Raw genomic sequence first — 18,271 nt, 5'->3', positions numbered from 1 at the left:
TTTTTTGCCTCACTTTCCTTAATGACTCAGGCCCTATGTGTCCTATTTATGATTAAACAGTGATAGGACTAGTTTTCTATCACTGCTTATCCTAGCAATAGAAAACTTCCCATTATTGCAATTTGCCAATACATTATTGCCAGGCAGCTGAGTGCCAGTCAGTCCAGGGTCTATCTGTGCGTGCATGACCCAACTTGCCAGCTCATACATGTGCACTGGAACTGGAAGTCTGGACTTGGGCTTCCAGTTCCACTTAATTTTTTTTTTTTTAAATAAAATAATATGTTTTCATTTTGTTAGTTAAAAAATGTGTTTGCATAAGAGCATTCTGAGTCAAAGAAAGGATTTATTTAAATAAATAAAGCCTCTATGAAGTTCACCCTTGCTACTTGTACCACCGCCGTCCATAGCAAATAAATAAGAGAGCCCCAATGAAAGCAATTGATGGAACTACCCGGCGATTGCTAACACCAGCCTAGGAGCAGGGCCCTCTTAACAACATTATGGGCCCCCGGGCAAAGCAGTGCACCGGGGCCCCTACATATATATATATATATATATATATATATATATAGATAGATAGATAGATAGATAGATAAATAGATAGATATAGATGTATAGAGATACAGATATAGATATAAAGAGATAGATAGATAGATAGATGTACTTGCTCAGTGACCCTTGAAGGTTTTTTTTGCAGGTTTTTTCTTTTGCAGGATTATTTATTCTATTTAAGAGCCTTGTCTATGGGGCCTTCTTGCCCGTGGGGCCCCCAGGCACCTGCCCATCGTACCCAATGGAAAAGATGGCCCTGCCTAGGAGCTTTGGTAAACAGGAAGAAGCCCTGAATCTGAGAAAGGACTTTTCTCTCTATCATGAATTGGGCCTTTTCTACAAGCTGAAGGACCATAATAATATAACTGCATAGTAATTGCAGGAAGCAAAAGACATTTACAGGTGGCCAGGCAACAGCGTAAATTGTATTTGGAAATACTTAAGTCTGGGGCAAATAGATTGAATGAAACCCATTTGTTTTAAACTCCTTAATTAGATACATGTATTATAGTTTAATCAATACTGAAATGTTAAATGCTTTGGTTTTCAGGACATTAATCAAGCATTATACAAGTGAAATTGACAAATGATTGTAATTTACAGGAAGAGTAGTTGTTATGTTATTCCACTTGGGTTTTGTGCTAGTGTTAACATTCTTAAAAATATACTTAAGGGTTTCAAATAATTTACTTGGAGTCCGTTTTGAAAGTACCAACCCATAATTACCATGCAACAAACACTTTCTTGATGTTATAGGGGCAGATTCAATTAGTAAAAAAATCGCAGTGTTGTGTCCTGGAATGGCAGTGATGGTGGTTTTGGTGACGGTGGTGATTTTTTTTAGTGAATGTAATGCTTACTTTTTCTTGCGCCCCATAGTGGTGCTAGCAAAAGTGAGCCTTACTTTTTACCGTATAAACGGTAATAAAGCGCGTCTCCGGTGTTCTCAGGAACATCGCGGAAAATTGAATCTGCCCATAATGTAATATATACTGCAATAACGTTATTGGATAGGCAAAGTGTGGATATCCAGCTGTTGCTAAACTTTTCTAGACTAGTATGAGATAACAGTCATAGTATTACACATTCGACTTGAGTAATTTGTTGTAGTTCACATTTTCTTCATAGGTGAATTTATATATAAATCTGTGCAAATAATTAAAGCTTCCATCATGATTTTCATAGGTCTCCCATGTTAAGCTATTATTACTGCCTTTTCTCTCCTAAAAGAAAGAAATGGGCAAGAAGAAAGTTTTTATAATGTAAATGTGTCTTTTTTATTTTTCACATTTATTACATTTTAACTGTTTAGAGATATAGATATGTATATCTCACATTCTATTTAATTGACATACAATCTGTATAAAGAAAATGTATTTATTATTATTTATTACCATAGTGCTGTAACTATCAATGTGCATCACTGAAAATCACAGTGATACAAAAAAAAATAAAGCTACAATTTACTATGTTGGAGCTGCTGAGAGAGCCTTGGCGAAGACCATAGCATTTTCATCTGTGAGGGATCAGTCAAGTGGCATTTGCTACTATGGTCAATTGGGGACAACAGTAAGTACCAGTAGTTAGGTTAAGGAAAAGTGGCAAAAGAGCCTTTGGCTAGCAGTTACTCTGGCATTTTTGCTCTTCACTTATTAAGTAGACCACTTAACGTGTTATGATGTGGGCTAATAATGGTTACCTATATTCTGTAAAGATTCTATTTGCATTATGTAGCAAATTATATATTTGTATATACCCTGCCCTGGAAAAGTTTATAAATTACATTTTCCTGCAAATAGGAACAAGCACAATAGCTCCTTCTGACACGTGCACTTGCAGATAAATGGTGTTACCAATAGTGCTGGGAAATGAAAGCTGATGGGGCTGGGCTGCTTTCAAAGTGGGTGTATTTATAAATTGATTGGGTTGCATGATGGAATTAAGTGATCCTATTTTAACATACATGGCAGGGGTGCACGCAGGATGTTTAAGGGGGGGGGACGTTTCCCCCCACCCAAACCCCCCCAAAAAAACGAGAGAGCTGCTGCGCATGTGCAAAAGCACCGTTTCGACAGCACTGTACTATACAGCAGTCACGGCACTGTCAAAGAAGCATACGTGGCGGTGCTGTATACACAGCACCGCCGCAGATGCTTCTTTGACAGCGCCGCAGTTGCTGTATAGTACAGTGCCGCTATGTAAGGGCACATCTTTAGTGGAGGGGAGGGGTTTCTGGAGATCCAGAAACCCCCTCTGCGTGCGCCCCTGCATGGGTAGAGCTAATGATAACGAGGGTTTGACTAACCAACTTAAAAATGTTAGAAATGTTCCATTTCATAATGTATGTTTGCCAATGTTATAGATCTCATTTGTTACACACAGAAGCAATATACTGTATATCTTTCATCAAAACACAATATGATTTTTTTTTGTTGTTAGTTTGGCATGAGTCAGACAACAATCATACAGTGTATTCAAAATGCATTACCCATTTGAACTCAGTATGAGAATATTTTACACAAAGTACAAGTAAAGAAGAGCTTAGCTGTGCCCAAGGCATAATAAGGCAGTTATAACTACGAATGGTGTTTTTAAGATGATCCCCTGTGATTATCACTGACCCTTACACGATGTGTTGGTTTTTTTTTTCATCCTAACGGATATATATTTGAAACATCGTCAAGTGTTTCCTTGAAAGCTATTTCAATAATGAATTCAGGAGATGTTAACTCTTTGAAGAATTGGTGCAGTCTTTATACATTGTTCAGGAAATGATTGCAGAATTGAAAATGAGAGACGGTTTTTATTTAGACTCATTTTTAATTCCTTATATGCTCTTATAAACATAATGGCCTCATGTAGAGTTGGACACAATTGTCATCTGAAGTGCAGGCATAACTTGCGACCAAAAAAAAAGACATATTCTGCATACTATGCTGAGGTGGACACATATCAGCTGATCATCATCATTATCATCATTATTATAAGTTATTAACTTACGCCAGGGGTAGAGCACCAGCACCAGACAAGTTTCCTATATGTGTCTGCATCCAGGTCGCATTTACTTGAACATGACCTTATTTTACTTTGCCTGTGCTTGCATGCCCCATGCTTCCCCCGATCCACCTCTATACTAGTAATGAGTCATATACGCAAGCTGTGACTGGCTCTGCATACACTCTCAAGTGTAGGTCCTTTTTGTGGGCATGCACAGTAGTGAAATTCATATTTTACCCTATGCAAATCTATTTGATGCGTCTGTAGAACATCTTTCAAATCATTTGTCATCTGTCTTGAAAGACTTTTGTAGGAAGTATATTGGGTAGAAGTAAAATCCCTTTATATAAGTGTAATTTCCATTCTAAATAAATCCTTGAGTTATAGATCAGTCATATTTATTGTTTAATTTGACCAATTCTGCTACAAATAACTGGAACCTTGAAAACAACTATGCATTGATAGATCAGAGTTCCAACATTTTCTTGAAACCTTTGTGCACTCACAACCTGCGATGTCAATTAAAGCCACCACCAAGTACCCATAGATTGCCCTTTAATTTGTTAAGTTTAGCGTTTTAAAGACACCAAATTACTGTACAACTATTTATCCATTTATCTTTTTAGATCTTATTTGTACCTGTGGTAACTGCAGTTTTATGGCTAATTCCATATAAACGCTTGTATGATGATGTACAGTACATTTATTTTTTTATTTCATTGGGTTTTAATACAGAACAACCTAATAAGATTTTAGCTTAATTTACTAAACTGTCCTATAAATGAATGCAATAGACACAATATTTTTCCTCTGCAGTAGTTTTTAGAAATGTACCTAAATTCCTCCAACGATGAATATTGTAAATGCTGTTGTAAAGCAGTGAGAAATTGAGGTGTACAAATGTTGTCAATATAATGCCTTTACATTTGATTTGAATATAAAAAAGATTTAACTCATTGTAAAATCTCACTTCAGAGTGCAAAGAAGGTTTCCCCAAAGTCCTGTTGTCACAATTTACAGATGGAAAACAGTTTTTTGGGACAAATTGCCACATGGTGTCAATCACACTGTTCAGCCCTAACTGTGCTGCAATAAGCTTTTATTGACAGTGTGGGGTTAGTATAGCATAATCGAGAGCATCCTCCACAACTTGAAGGTTGCTGAATTCTGCTATATGTCAAAAATAATTGTGTACCTCTTAAGCACACATTTCAAGCCATAGAAAATAGTGGAAATTTCACTTATAATGTTGAGTTAAAATACTGTATTTTGCTTATTAAGTGACCCCATTTTGAACATTATGTGACCATGGAACATATCAGCGCTAACAGTAACTTATTCACAACGCCTCTAATGTGCAGGCAAATATATCATGTAAGCCCTGGGTACCATGCGGCTAAAATATGCAAACACTCAAATAGCCTATGTGCTCTTAGGTCTAGGCAGGTCAGCTTGTCTTTTCCTATTTAATCCCTTTAATTCATGATGAACTTCTAGGAACTGGTGAAGAATATTAAAGATGAAGAAGGAGATGTGAGTTTTAGAGTATACACTTTGGCATAGCAAAAGCAACAGCTACTACCGGGCCCAAGGCCTGGGAGGCCCAGCTATAACTCCTGTTTGAGGCATGGGGTACTTGGCTGTTTGTTTCCTACCTATTTCTTGTTATCATTTAAACACCAACATGTCTTTTAAGCAGTTATAGGAGATTTTTTAATTTTTTTTGCCCCTGGAAAGACAGACATAGTGGTAAAGTATTTATGGGGGGGGTGAATGTTATAAGGGCTAGATAAATATGAGGGTGGGGGGCAGTTAAGGTGGTGCAGTGAGGCCCAGGGGCCTCCAGCCCAACATCATGTCAAAAGAAGCATATTGTAAAACTTGTACCAACATTATACTTTACAAAGATAAAATTAAGTGGGAACTGTTGAAAGCGAGAAAGTGAACTGTGCATAGGTGGTAAACAAGGAACTTGACTTAAGGTACTAGACTCTGTCTGTATAAAATTATTTATTTTCTATATTTTGTGGCCTACAAATTCTTATTAGTGTGATTTTTCAAGTGTGAGATGGATAACTCCCCAAATACAATAGCAGGTTTTTCTAAGGGTAGGTTAGAATGACCACTGAAGTAGGTATGACTGTTGTAATTAGAGATACTAGTAAAATAGGACCAAAAATTTCAAAATGTGCTTCCGTTTCTTTAATTTTTGATTAATTAGAAAAAGACAAACTAACTTCAAGAAAGTCAGACAGGTTTGACCATGGTCAAGCCAACTTGGTCATATTCAACATGGTTTGCATATGTTCAAGGCGAAAAGCCCATGGTTGTGCCAGTTCACACATGTAAATCAGCCCAAACAAGTCCAAGATTAAATTGATACTTTTTAAGATCTTTTTATTGCTAACAGTGAACCTCAAATGCGAAGAACAAACTGTAAACTTTATTTGGAAATTTTCATCCATCTCTAGCTTTCATAAGAAAACAGCTATTTTTCATACCCCAAAATTCACAATACATTTAAAATGCTGCCCCAAGTTGTTGTTTTTTTATTTTGTTTTTTGGGGGGGGAGGTATGTCAAGATACAGACATGCTTTTTTGACTGGTATAGAGCTTATAGTATTATCAAGCATGATCAGCTGATCATGAACTATATAAGCATCATTTTGTGTGAACAAAAGAATCAGGAGCACAAATATAAACCATCAACATTACTTGTCATCCCCTAAAATGGGATAAATATCTCCCAACTCGGCAACTCCATTCTACACAAGATCTGCGTCTCTCATCCACCCTCATTACATCCTCCCATTCCCGGTTACAGGTCTTTTTTCGGGCTGCACCCACTCTATGGAATTCTCTCCCTCGCACATTAAGACTCTCCTCTGGTCTACAAACTGGTCAAACAAGCTTATAATATTCCTCGGCCACCCTCTTAACCTCGCTACCTTTAGCCTGTTACACAGTTTCACGCCGGACGGCTGCCCCCTGACCAACATTGTTGTGTGACGGGTTCATTTAGCTTATGAGTCACTTTTACCTTTGCAGTCTGGCTGGGCCAAAATGCAAAATGTAGACTTAACCTCATGTGTCAATCTCCCATTGTCCCATAGATTGTAAGCTTGCGAGCAGGGCCTTCTCACCTCTTTGTCTGTTTTACCCAGTTTGTTTATTAGTTTATTATGTTTGTCCCCAATTGTAAAGCGCTACGGAATATGTTGGCCCTATATAAATAAATGATGATGATGAACATTAATAGATTCAGTGCAAAAAAGGATCCCTTTATATTACACTTTGTTCTGTTTATTTTCCTTCAATGTATGTATTTTTGTCTTTTTTGAATTAATTGAGAACCCAAAATTAGGCATTTATTGCATGTAGCTGAATATAAGGGGGCATTTAAGAATATATTTGAAGAACGACTGTATAGTCCAGTGGTGGACAACATATAAAATTTGAGGGCCCTTCAGCCCCTGACTCCATCCAAAAGATAGCAAACTACTCTGTTTAAAAAATAAATAGATAAATAAATAAATAAAGATGGATAGGAAGAGTACATGTTTGTTTATTAATATCTCACGTGCAGCTGATTGGGGAACTCCAATGGGTTGCATTCTGTTACTGTTAGCCACCAAAGCCAAGGACCTCTACAAGGGTGTCTTAGAGCTTTCAGTGAGGCATTTGTGAACTCTTTGAAAGCATCTACACTGGTGAATATGGCAGCATTTCCTGTAATACCTAGTCAAATGCAAAGCAGCAATAGTAGTGCCTAATACTTTGTTTCATAACAATTCCATATAATGTGCCACTACATAGTAATAATGTACGGATGGACAATTTGGAAAAAGGTAATGTGCTTTACAAAAGTACCACCACTTTACAATACAACCCGTGCCTACCATTAGGTGCATCTCCTGAACAAATGAGTACTATTATATTTTAGATACACTATATATACACCCTTTTTATAACACTATTCACATTTTAAAACTAGCTTTAGCCTATGTTTTAAACTGTTTTAAGCTGGTTGTGCTCAATCCCACAGAACATGAAGGGTTAAATTCTGCAGATCAGAAGATTCCGTTCTGAGCAATATCTAATCTGCAGTCAGTTCACAGATCTCTGAAATAAGAGTGAGTGCAGTAAAATGCCTTATTAATCTCAGCAGGTTCCACTTTCAACCTATTAGGGGTCAGGTGAATTTAGAGAACGGTTTGAGGAAATTTCAGTCTTTTATGCAGATGTCACGCAGAGGGTCCAAGCTTCCATATTCTGAATCAGACCACATAGAGTCCTCACTGCAAATGAATCACGTCGGAATACAGTTTATGTCCCAGAACATGAAAAAGCAAAGTAGACAAAGAATTGAGCATAATGATAATGCTTTTTTATGGCACTATTTTCTTAGGAATTGAACTATATAAATTAGCAATTTAGCAGCTCTTACACTTGCTAAACTACAAGCTATAATGTTGCAATTATGAAAAAATTATCAGTCCATCTTCTAGGATGTGATGGTTTTTATGAATCTTGTCTCTTGCCTATTTTGTTAGTAAATTCCCAGGACACAGTGGTAGAAGAAAGTTTCAGAATCTTTTAGATCTATCTTGATACTTATTTTAACCTCTTCTGCCAGAATAACATTGATAACTGGTGATAACAGCAGACACACGTTTCCTATTGGACAACTTTATTCTTGGATACTGGCTGTCAATGGTTTGTTCAATTTCTTTCCTGGCTTTCTGGTTGTTGTGTACAGCATTCAAACTGAATAGAGTGCAGTTAATGCAGGCATGCATTAGCTAGGTGGAAATGAGGCACAGTGGTGAGCATTGCGGAATCACAGCACAGTATGTGCCATTTAGGCAGGGGTTGATTATTTCATTTTACACAGGATATGTTGTTGTTATGTAATTATAGGATGATGACAAAAGTAAATGAAAGGTACTTCCACATGAGAACAGTAAATCATGGCTTGTCCAATAAGGTATCCGTTGGACAGTTCTGGTTTAAATGGCAGGAGGCTGTCTTATTCTCTTCCTTGTTATTGGTAGAAGGTCAGTGGGAATAGTTATTTTGGTATTCAGTAATGATGTCATACACACAGATGTAATCGCCAAGTGACTTCTCACACTTTTATTTTGAGGGGCTCTGCTAAACAGCATAGGAGCAAGAATATGTCATGGGCAGTGTGAGAAAGCACCAGAGGCGTTTTAAATGTAATGTAATATGTTTAATATATGTTGCTTCAAATTATGTAAAGATCCCTTATCCAGTGAAAGGCTAAAAGGTATATTTACTACAATAACCATGGGTTTGAAAAAGTAGAGATGTTGCCTATAGCAACCAATTAGAATCTAGTTATCATTTATTTAGTACATTCTACATAATGACCGCTAGTATCTGATTGGTTGCTATAGGCAACATCACTTCTTTTCCAAATCTGCCATTTATTAAATATACCCCTAAGTCCCAAGCATTATGTGAAATAGATCCCATACTTGTTGCATATATCTGGGAAGGGTGTAAGCTGTTCAAGCTGTTATAAACACTGAAGAAATAGTCCAAAAAAGAAAGTAGAAATCATTATTATTATATGAGACAGATATGATATTTTCCAGAAAATTAAAAAACAGCCTGGGTCAATCATAGCCCAAGGCCTTATTAAAGGTAAAAGTAGGCATTTTTTGTAACCATGCTGTCCTATTGTATTCTGAATGTGTGTGTTTCTATGAATTCAAGTGTGCTTTTATGTGCTTTTTTACTAATATTATACCTGTTCTTGTCTACAATTGTTGCAAATCACAAATGGCATTGCAAGACTAGATTCAGGCACAAGAATTCAAAAAAATAGATTGTGGAATAAAAAATGAAAAGCAGAGGAACAGAGTAAATATGAAGTATAGACAATAATCCGGAGAAAAGTATTAAAAATATGTTAGGTATACAAGAAAGAAACACATGGAAATTAAATACAAACTCTGAAAGGTCACCTAGGGAGACAAATACTAATATGTATCAGGCCCACAAAAGACAATTTACAAAAGGAAAGTCACTTTTTAATCCACTCAAAGAAATTAATACCATGGCCTTATGGATCTCGGTTAATACTAATTAATCTGGTTTGCAAAAACGGAAACTATTGTTTGAGATGAATTCTTTGCATCTGCTGGTTATAAAAATAGGACAACGCTCTCATACAGCTGTAATCACTTGTACAGCCCTGTTGCTTAGGCATTAATAGCCCAGAATGGAAAATAAACAGATTGACAGAATTGTGCATAATTTTAGATTTAAGATGAATTATTTCTGATGTAGGAAATTGCTACATTCATCTAATTCTCTCTTTACCCCTTCAGCCATCAATGACATTTACACACACATAAATGGTAACTTGTAGATCAGGGCTGCATGATAGTTTTTGTTTACTTCAAATACTCTGGGAAAAGTATTACTTAAATTCTTTATTTGTGTGTTTTTCAGGAACTCCACTTACTGCATGAAAGTTTCTATATCCCTGGCAGTAGGGGACAATGATACTGGATTCTGTTATAACTCCAAGATGAAATACTTTGAAAAAGCTGAACTTAGCAAAAGCAAGGAAATCTTGTGCCCAGAAATAGAAGATTTCATTATGCCATACAGAGAGCCAGAAATCAAGTGGTACAAGGTACAGTATGAGCTGCAATCGTGTTACAACAATGTGCATCTTAGACACTTTACTATTTTTATATATATATACTGGACATGTGTTGATTAGTTATTATTTGTTGCATAAATATTCAATGAAGAATATGTACCAGCTGTTTTGAAAAGTGTTGGCACACCGGGTCAATGAATGTTTCACTGAATCTCTAAGCAAAAAGGAAATTAACATAACCTCTATAGTGTACAAACTTACTGACTTATTTAAGTACATTTAAAGCACACCTACTATTTATTTCCTGAATTTAAGAAATTAAAAATAAAATAAAACCCTGAATGTGGCAATGTGCAAATGTTTGGGCGCCCTTCCAGTTGTTTGATTAATAATTTCTTAAAGACTTCAAAACTTGATTGACTTGTGAAGTCTCTGGAAAACAATTCCAGAGGTGAATAAACATTATGGCCCTTCTTAGATGTTGTGCTCCACTAAGCAGCTGTCTGAGGACTTAAAAATAAAGATAATTTACTGCTACAAAGCTGGGGTAGACTATAGAAAGACACATTTCCAGCTTGGGATTTCCAGAGTCAAAAACATTGTTGAGAAATCTAAAAGAACAAGAAAAATCTCTGACAGGACTACTTCTTAATTGGTTAGTTAGACAGGGCAGAATCCAATATCACAGCAAAGAACCTCCATAAAGGTTTAAGTGACACTAGAATAGTGGTCCACAGTACAGTGTTACTTGAACAGAAATCTGCATGTATGCATTGTCAGAAGGAAAGATTTTATATGACCTCATCACAATGAAGGCTCCTGAGTTTTTAAGAATTGGTTCTAGAACAAATCTTTATTTAATCCAGTGCTGCATTATATCAAAGTAGGATTGGTTGTGATTGCAGCCCAGGGCTTAGGCTTGTAGAAGAGGAATATCTGCATCAATACATCCGTGGCAAAATATAAAGTGAACTTGGGTTGTGGGGCTTGCTGTATATTTTAATTAACTTGGGTCTAAAACAAATTTTTACTAAGATATGCTACAAAGGTAAGTGTTTGTTAGAATGATTTACTGAAATTATATCATATTGTACATTATAAGTGTGCCATAACACATGTTAGTTAGCACTAGTATTCATAAACTTAAATTGCTCCTGTGGTCAAAGGTAGCAGTAAAGAGGGCACACTGTAAAGCAGGAGCCATTAAGCTTTGAATATATTGCATGGACTTTTTTGTAGCTTAATTGCTCCCATTTGATAGAGGAGGGGTCATTCCCATTTTACTTCTACCTTTAACTACCAGAGCAAATAAGTGTTAAGAAAAGCACCCGTGTGACACCAACCATACTAAGCAGTGTTTTGACAATATAAAGCAGCTATGTGCAACAGGAGGCCCTGGGGATACTCACCTGTGGCCCCTACCTCCTTCTGCTTTAATGTCGGATTTTCTGCTATGGCTTGTAACACTTGTTTATCATGTCTGCTGCTGTTGTGTTATTACAGATAGGTGTCTCTTTCCCTGATTAATGGTGATGTGCTACCCTTTTGAATGTTAGAGGGCCAACCATGCAGCTCACGCAGTATAGAGGGTTGCCTATCACTGGCATAAAAGCATGTTGCCTTAAGCTGTATATCTACTATGCAGTGCTCCCACAGAATTGCCGATTCCCGGCGCTTTGAAGTCATTTTCTTCAAACGGCAATTTTATTAAAGACAAAACCTGATGGGCTTTGTCTTTAATAAAATTGCCATTTTAAAAAATGACCTTAAAACGCCGGGATTCCAAAATATACCTCCAAGTTGATCATATTCAGTAGGATTAAATGTATTCTTGAGTTGTTACTAGTTAATATTCTAAATCTTGAGGTCACATCTGCCCTAATAAAATCATTTTTATCACATTTGCAGTATAATTAAAAGGACATTGTCACATATAACTACAACTATAAATATAACTATTTTATCATGAATTATTAAAATTAAATGGTTTTTTTTTCCAGAGCAAGTATAATTAGATACAATATTTCAATGATAGCCGTATGGCACTTTTCCATTTAACATGGCACAAGAAACCTGTGTGTTGCAATAAAGTAAAAAGTGCAACAAAAACAGCAACTAAAATATGACACTTTCATATTGCCTGTGAGAGATTAAGTCCCAAGTCATTTCACAGTTTAAATGGATTCATGCCTATAACGTTTGCTTCCACGCAGAGAAATCTACTGATATTTTTTTTTTACTTTCTGTATAGAAAGTATGAACTGATGAAAATGCTGTGCAGTTTGTGACTTTAAAAATACATACAGATATAGACCGTACTTCTCTAACAATACTATCATTGCCCTCTCTCTGTAAAATGCAAATATTTAGTAGCACTGAATATAGTTTGCTCCCAATGTATAATGTTCATTTTGATTATTGATATGGAAAGCCACAGACATAATATTACAGCAGCACAAGTTAAATTTTGGAACACAAATTATATAATAATTGCTGGCTTCTTTTTTTAAAAATACATCAGAAAGGATGCAGTATGGTTTAATAATTGATTTACTCGGTTGATTGTAAAAGTACGATTGTTCTTTGTTAAAAGTAATTTCAAGAGGAATTTTACTTTAATTAATCCATATAGTAATATCCTCAACTCAGACACATTTAAAAAATAATAATAATAGCAATGTGATACTTGGGAGAGATAACATTTAGGGTTGTCTTGTCATGGCAGTGTTACTCATATGCTCGCCTTACATTCATTGTATTAACACGACTCACAACATATTCTCCAATATTGTATTCCCAAAATCATCAAATAAGATAAAGGGATGTTAAAAGATCATAATCTAGCATGTTAAAAGTGCAATCGAAAAGTGACCACTATCGACCTGTCTGTTCTATCATATTCCGACCACCCTAAGAGGCTCATGGTTCAGTATCACAAATAATTGGGAAACATGAACTGCTGTAGATTTGTAGGTCTCTAATGCTGGACACACACATGATCAGTGACATGATCCAATTTGGCCATATGCATGTGTGGCAATATTCATCATTATCATTTATTTGTTTAGTGCCACTAATTCTGCAGCGCTGTACAGAGAAAACGTGTCATTTACATAAGTCCCTGCCCCATTGGAGCTTATAGTCTAAATTCCATAAAACACACACACACACACACACACACACACACACACACACACACACACACACACACACACACACACATACACACACACACACACACACACACACACACACACACACTGACTAGTGTCAATTTGATATCAGCAAAATAAACTACTAGTATGTTTTTGGAATGTGGGAGGAAACTGGAGCACCCAGTGGAAACCCACGCAAACACAGGGAGAACATACAAACTCCATATAGATAGGGCCACACAGATAAGGCCATGGTCGGGAATCGAACTTATGATCCCAGTGCTGAGAGGCAGAGGTGGAAACCACTAAGCCACCGTGATCCTGTAACTTGGTGCCTAGACTAACCTCTTTCTCCATTCTATACGTCTCTTCTTCCCCATCCACATCCATGTTGCTGTCATTTACCGCCCCCCTGGGCCCCACCTTACTTTTCCTTGTTAACTTTGCAGTCTGGCTTCCCCACTTCCTTTCCTCTGACCTCCCCTCCATCATACTTGGTGACTTTAACATCCCTATTGACAACCCCACTGACCCTGCCTCTAGCAAACTCCTTGCCCTTTCATTCTCTTTTAGCCTCATTCAATGGAACTCACTTTCTAGGTCACTCCCTTGACCTTGTTTTCTCTCATTTATGTGCTCTCTCTGGCTTCTATAATTCCCCCTTCCCTCTCTCAGACCACCATCTTCTCTCCTTCACTCTGTCGTCCTCCCCTGAACCCCCACTGCCCAAATCCACAACAACTAGGTGCAACCTTAATGCTCTGGACCTTACCTCTTTCTCCTCCTCTCATGAAACTCTTCTCTCCCCTCCTCCTACCCTGGCCTGCCCTTACCAGGCAACCTCGCTCTACAACCTCTCCCTCATCTCTGCCCTGGATGCTCTTACCCCAGTCTCTTCTGTCCGCTGTTGCCGCCTGCTACCCCAACCATGGCACTTCAAATTTACCTGGTCCTTCCTAAGTCCACTTCCGCTCTGCTGAACGCCTCTGGAAGAAATCTCGCTCCCTGGCTGTTTTCCTTAACTTTAAGTTTATCCTTTCCTCCTACAGTTCTGCCCTCTCTCTTGCCAAACAATACTTTACTTTCTTTACATCCCTCATCTCTTCTCAGTACCCCAATATCTGCTGCCTCTTTGCCACGTTCAACTCTCTCCTCTCCACCTCTCCCCCCTATCCCGCTCTCCCTCTCAGCCACTGACTTCGCCTCCTATTTCTACTCGAAAATTGAGGCCATCAGACTTGACATCTCCTCCTCACCTCCCCGTCCAGCCACCATCTTCGGCCCTCCTTCTCCCAGCATCCAACCCTGGTGCTCCTTCTGCCCTACACCGGGTGATGAAGTCCACTCTCTCTTTCTTTCCTCTCCCAAATCTATCTGCCAACTGAATCCCATCCTTTCTCGCCTTCATCGCTCCCTCTCCCCCACTGCCCGCTCCCACCTTGCACACTTCTTTAATCTGTCTCTTTCCACTGGCATTGTCCCCTCTTCCTTCAAATACGCCCTTGTCTCCTCCATTCTTAAGAAACCGAAAGTTGACCCCACTGCTCATACTATCTACCGCCCAATATCACTTCTTTCCTATGTTTCCAAACTACAAGAGCGGATTGTATGCGACCGCCTTATCATTGATCGGATTATTCCCTTCTTGACCCCCTCCAATCTGGATTCTGCCCTCTCCACTTCACTGAAACCACCCTAGCCAAAGTTAATAATGACCTCCTCTCAGCCAAATCCAGGGGTCACTTCTCCCTGCTCATTCTCTTGGACCTCTCTGCAGCCTTCAACACCGTGGATGCCCCCTCCTTCTGCAGACCCTACTTTCCCTCGGCCTGTCTCATACTGTCTTCACATGGTATACCTCTTACCTTGCCAAGTGCTCCTTCTCGGTCTCCACCCTTGATTCTTCCTCACTCCCCTCCACCCTTCCAGTTGTAGAGTCCCTCAGGGCTCTGTTCTCAGCCCTCTTTTCTTCTCACTGTACACTACCTCCCTGGGTGATCTCATCTCCTCCTTTGGCCTCCAGTTTCACCCTTACACTGGTGACATTCATCTTTACATCTCTTCTCCATACCTTCCTCTCCCATCCTCTCTCGCATTTCAGACTGCCTTTCTGCCATCTCCTCCAGGATGTCTTTACGGTTTTTCAAACTCAACATTGCTAAAACTGAACTTATTGTTTTCCCTCCTTCTAAATCCTCACCCCACCTTGATCTCTTCATCACCGTTAATAACACAATCATCCCTCCTGTTCCTCAACTCTGCTGCCTGGGTGTCACCCTCGACTCTTCCCTTTCTTTTGCCCCCCACATTCAAACCCTGGCCTAATCCTGTCACTTCCAACTACGGAATAATGCCCGCATCTGGCCTTTTCTTTCTCAGCATGCCACCAAATCCATTATCCATGCATTTATTATTTACCTTCTTGATTATTGTAACCTTCTCCTCACCGGCCTCCCCCACTCCCTTCTCACCCCTCTTTGCTCTATTCTAAATGCTGCTGCGAGACTTATCTTTCTTTCGCGCCACTCCTTCTCTGCATCCCCTCTCTGCCTTGCCTTTCACTGGCTCCATTTCCCCTACAGAATCCTCTTTAAACTCCTCACCCTCACCTATAAGGCCCTCTGCCACTCCACTCCCTCTTACATCTCTAACCTCCTTTCCATTCACACTCCTGCCCATACTCTGCACTCGGCCAATGACTGTCACCTCTCCTCTTCACTGATCACCTCATCCCATGCCAGAATTCAAGATTTCTCCCACGCTGCCCCCTCCATTGGAACAACCTCCCTCGCTCCATCCATATATCCCCTAATCTGAGCTCTTTCAAACGGGCACTCAAAACCCATCTATTCCTCTACCAGCCATCCACCTAGCCTTCTCCATCATTCTTATCCTTCTCCCTCTTTCCTGTTCACTCTCCTCTTATACTTCATACCCTCTACTGACTCCTCTCGTGCCTGCTTTCCCCTCCCTTTAGCATGTAAACTGTTATGAGCAGGGCCCACTTCCCTTCTGTCTCAGCTCCATTCCTCTTCTCTTAAGCCATTGTACTTGCTGTGCTTGGAGCTATTGGAGTTTTGGTTTTACTCGTCTCGTTCTGTTTTGTTGTACCCTGTATGATCCACTGTTCGCATTCTAATTTGCAGTTGTAAGGCGCTGCGGAAACTTTGTGGCGCCATATAAATAATAATAATAATAATAATAATAATAGAAATAATAGCAATAATTTGTGAGATTGGATCATTAATTTGGATCGATTTACAAATATTTACAAATATTTCTGATTAAAAAGGAAAACATTAAAAAAATATACATTTGGAAGGAAAAAAAAGTTAAGTAATTTGTTAGAACACCCATATACAATTTGTTGAAGATATATATTCCAATCACTCAAAATTCAATATCAATAATCCTCTAAGAGCAAACTTCCTGTTTTCTGTCAGAGTGGCATTTAACTGCCAATGTTGGAAAAGGAAAAGGAGATAAATTCGCAATGGAGAAGGGGGGAAAATGATAAGTTCTCTATTTTCCGCTAAAGCAGGCCTGGCCACCCTGTGCTCTCCAAGTGTTGTCAAACTCATCCCAGCATACCTTGACAGCTATCGTCTAGTTATCTACTGGCAAAGCATACTGGGGCTTGTAGTTTCACAACACCTGGAGAGCCACAGGTTGGTCTGGCCTGCTCTAGAGGGTGCAATGCATTTTATATGGCAAACAAGCAAAAGATAAAGTATGTTGTATGAGGACATGCATGAGTCCCAAGCAAATAAGTGTCATTGTTTATATAAGTATCATTATTTGTAGTCTCTTCTCTATGTTATCACAGCATGAGTCCATTCATGAGTCCAAAGCAAATAAGTGTCATTGTTTATATAAGTATCATTATTTGCAGTCTCTCCTCTGTTACCACAGCATGAGTCCATTCATACACATCACAGCCGTAGATAATTAAACTAGTGAGTAAGCAGCACAGTATGTTATAACTTCCCACATAAGTGAATTAATTCCAGGCTAAGCTTTCTTGCCCTTCAAAGGAATGATCTTCACATAAGTTTATAACAGTGTAAGAATTATACAAGCATTCTCATAAAATCTGCTGACTCCATACTACAAGCTACACATAAACTCTTACCTTCAAACTAAATTTTTTTATTAAATACACCTACTGGCCTAAAACATTAATTTAGTAGCCTCTTTATTCTGACCTACAATTCTAAGATAACAGGCAGAAAATGCTGATGGGTGCAATGGCACCGCTAGTCCCAGCTGTCAATGAGAACCAGGTGATTCTGAGAGGGTGTCAGGAACCGTTTCACTAATAACAGCACACAGTATTCAAAGTAAAGTGTTCATTTGAACAGGCCATTCTTTGACATCACTGCAGTCGTCAGCAGAGTAAAGTCTTAGAGCTGTGCAGGAGAGACCTGTATCAAGTCTATCCTGCCTGCTATCACTATAAGATCCATGTAAATTGGATATAATATAAGCAGCTATTTTACATCCATTGTACAGGGAGTACATAAGCTGGCAAAGTGGAGACCCATAAAAACAGGACCTCCCCATGATAAAAATAATAATCTAAAAAACTGAATGTAATAAGTAAAAAGAAACTAAGTAAAAGTAGAGAAATAAAAACATACAACTTTATAGCCCTATCAAAAATTAAATTGATACTTTTTTTAAATAAATCTATAGGACTGAGATTTATACTCTGATAGTATCCTGCACATTATTAGTTACAATTAGCAAAAAGTAGAAGTATCACAATGTTATCAGGAATAATTAGTTATGATGACACAGCTGTGACATCACCTTTTGAATATTAATCATGTATACTGAAGTGACTCATGCATTAAAGGAAATTAAAGATAAACAAATTATTATTATTCAGACCTAGGACCAGTTTGTAGAACTTACTAATAA

At 38.3% G+C, this 18,271-nt stretch overlaps 1 protein-coding gene across 1 annotated transcript in view; it reads left to right on the top strand.

The window, feature by feature from the left end:
- Positions 1-18,271, top strand: part of IL1RAPL1 (interleukin 1 receptor accessory protein like 1) — a 1,105,500-nt gene that overhangs the window by 649,131 nt on the left and 438,098 nt on the right. The window contains exon 4 of the mRNA XM_075196513.1: positions 10,037-10,223. Coding sequence (XP_075052614.1) covers positions 10,037-10,223 — 187 coding nt within the window. The remainder of the gene's footprint in view (positions 1-10,036; positions 10,224-18,271) is intronic.

The sequence above is a fragment of the Mixophyes fleayi genome, chromosome 2, assembly GCF_038048845.1.
Source record: "Mixophyes fleayi isolate aMixFle1 chromosome 2, aMixFle1.hap1, whole genome shotgun sequence".
Classification (NCBI taxonomy): domain Eukaryota; kingdom Metazoa; phylum Chordata; class Amphibia; order Anura; family Limnodynastidae; genus Mixophyes; species Mixophyes fleayi.
Note: the sequence above shows the minus strand (reverse complement) of the source record. Positions and strands in the feature narration are given on the sequence as shown.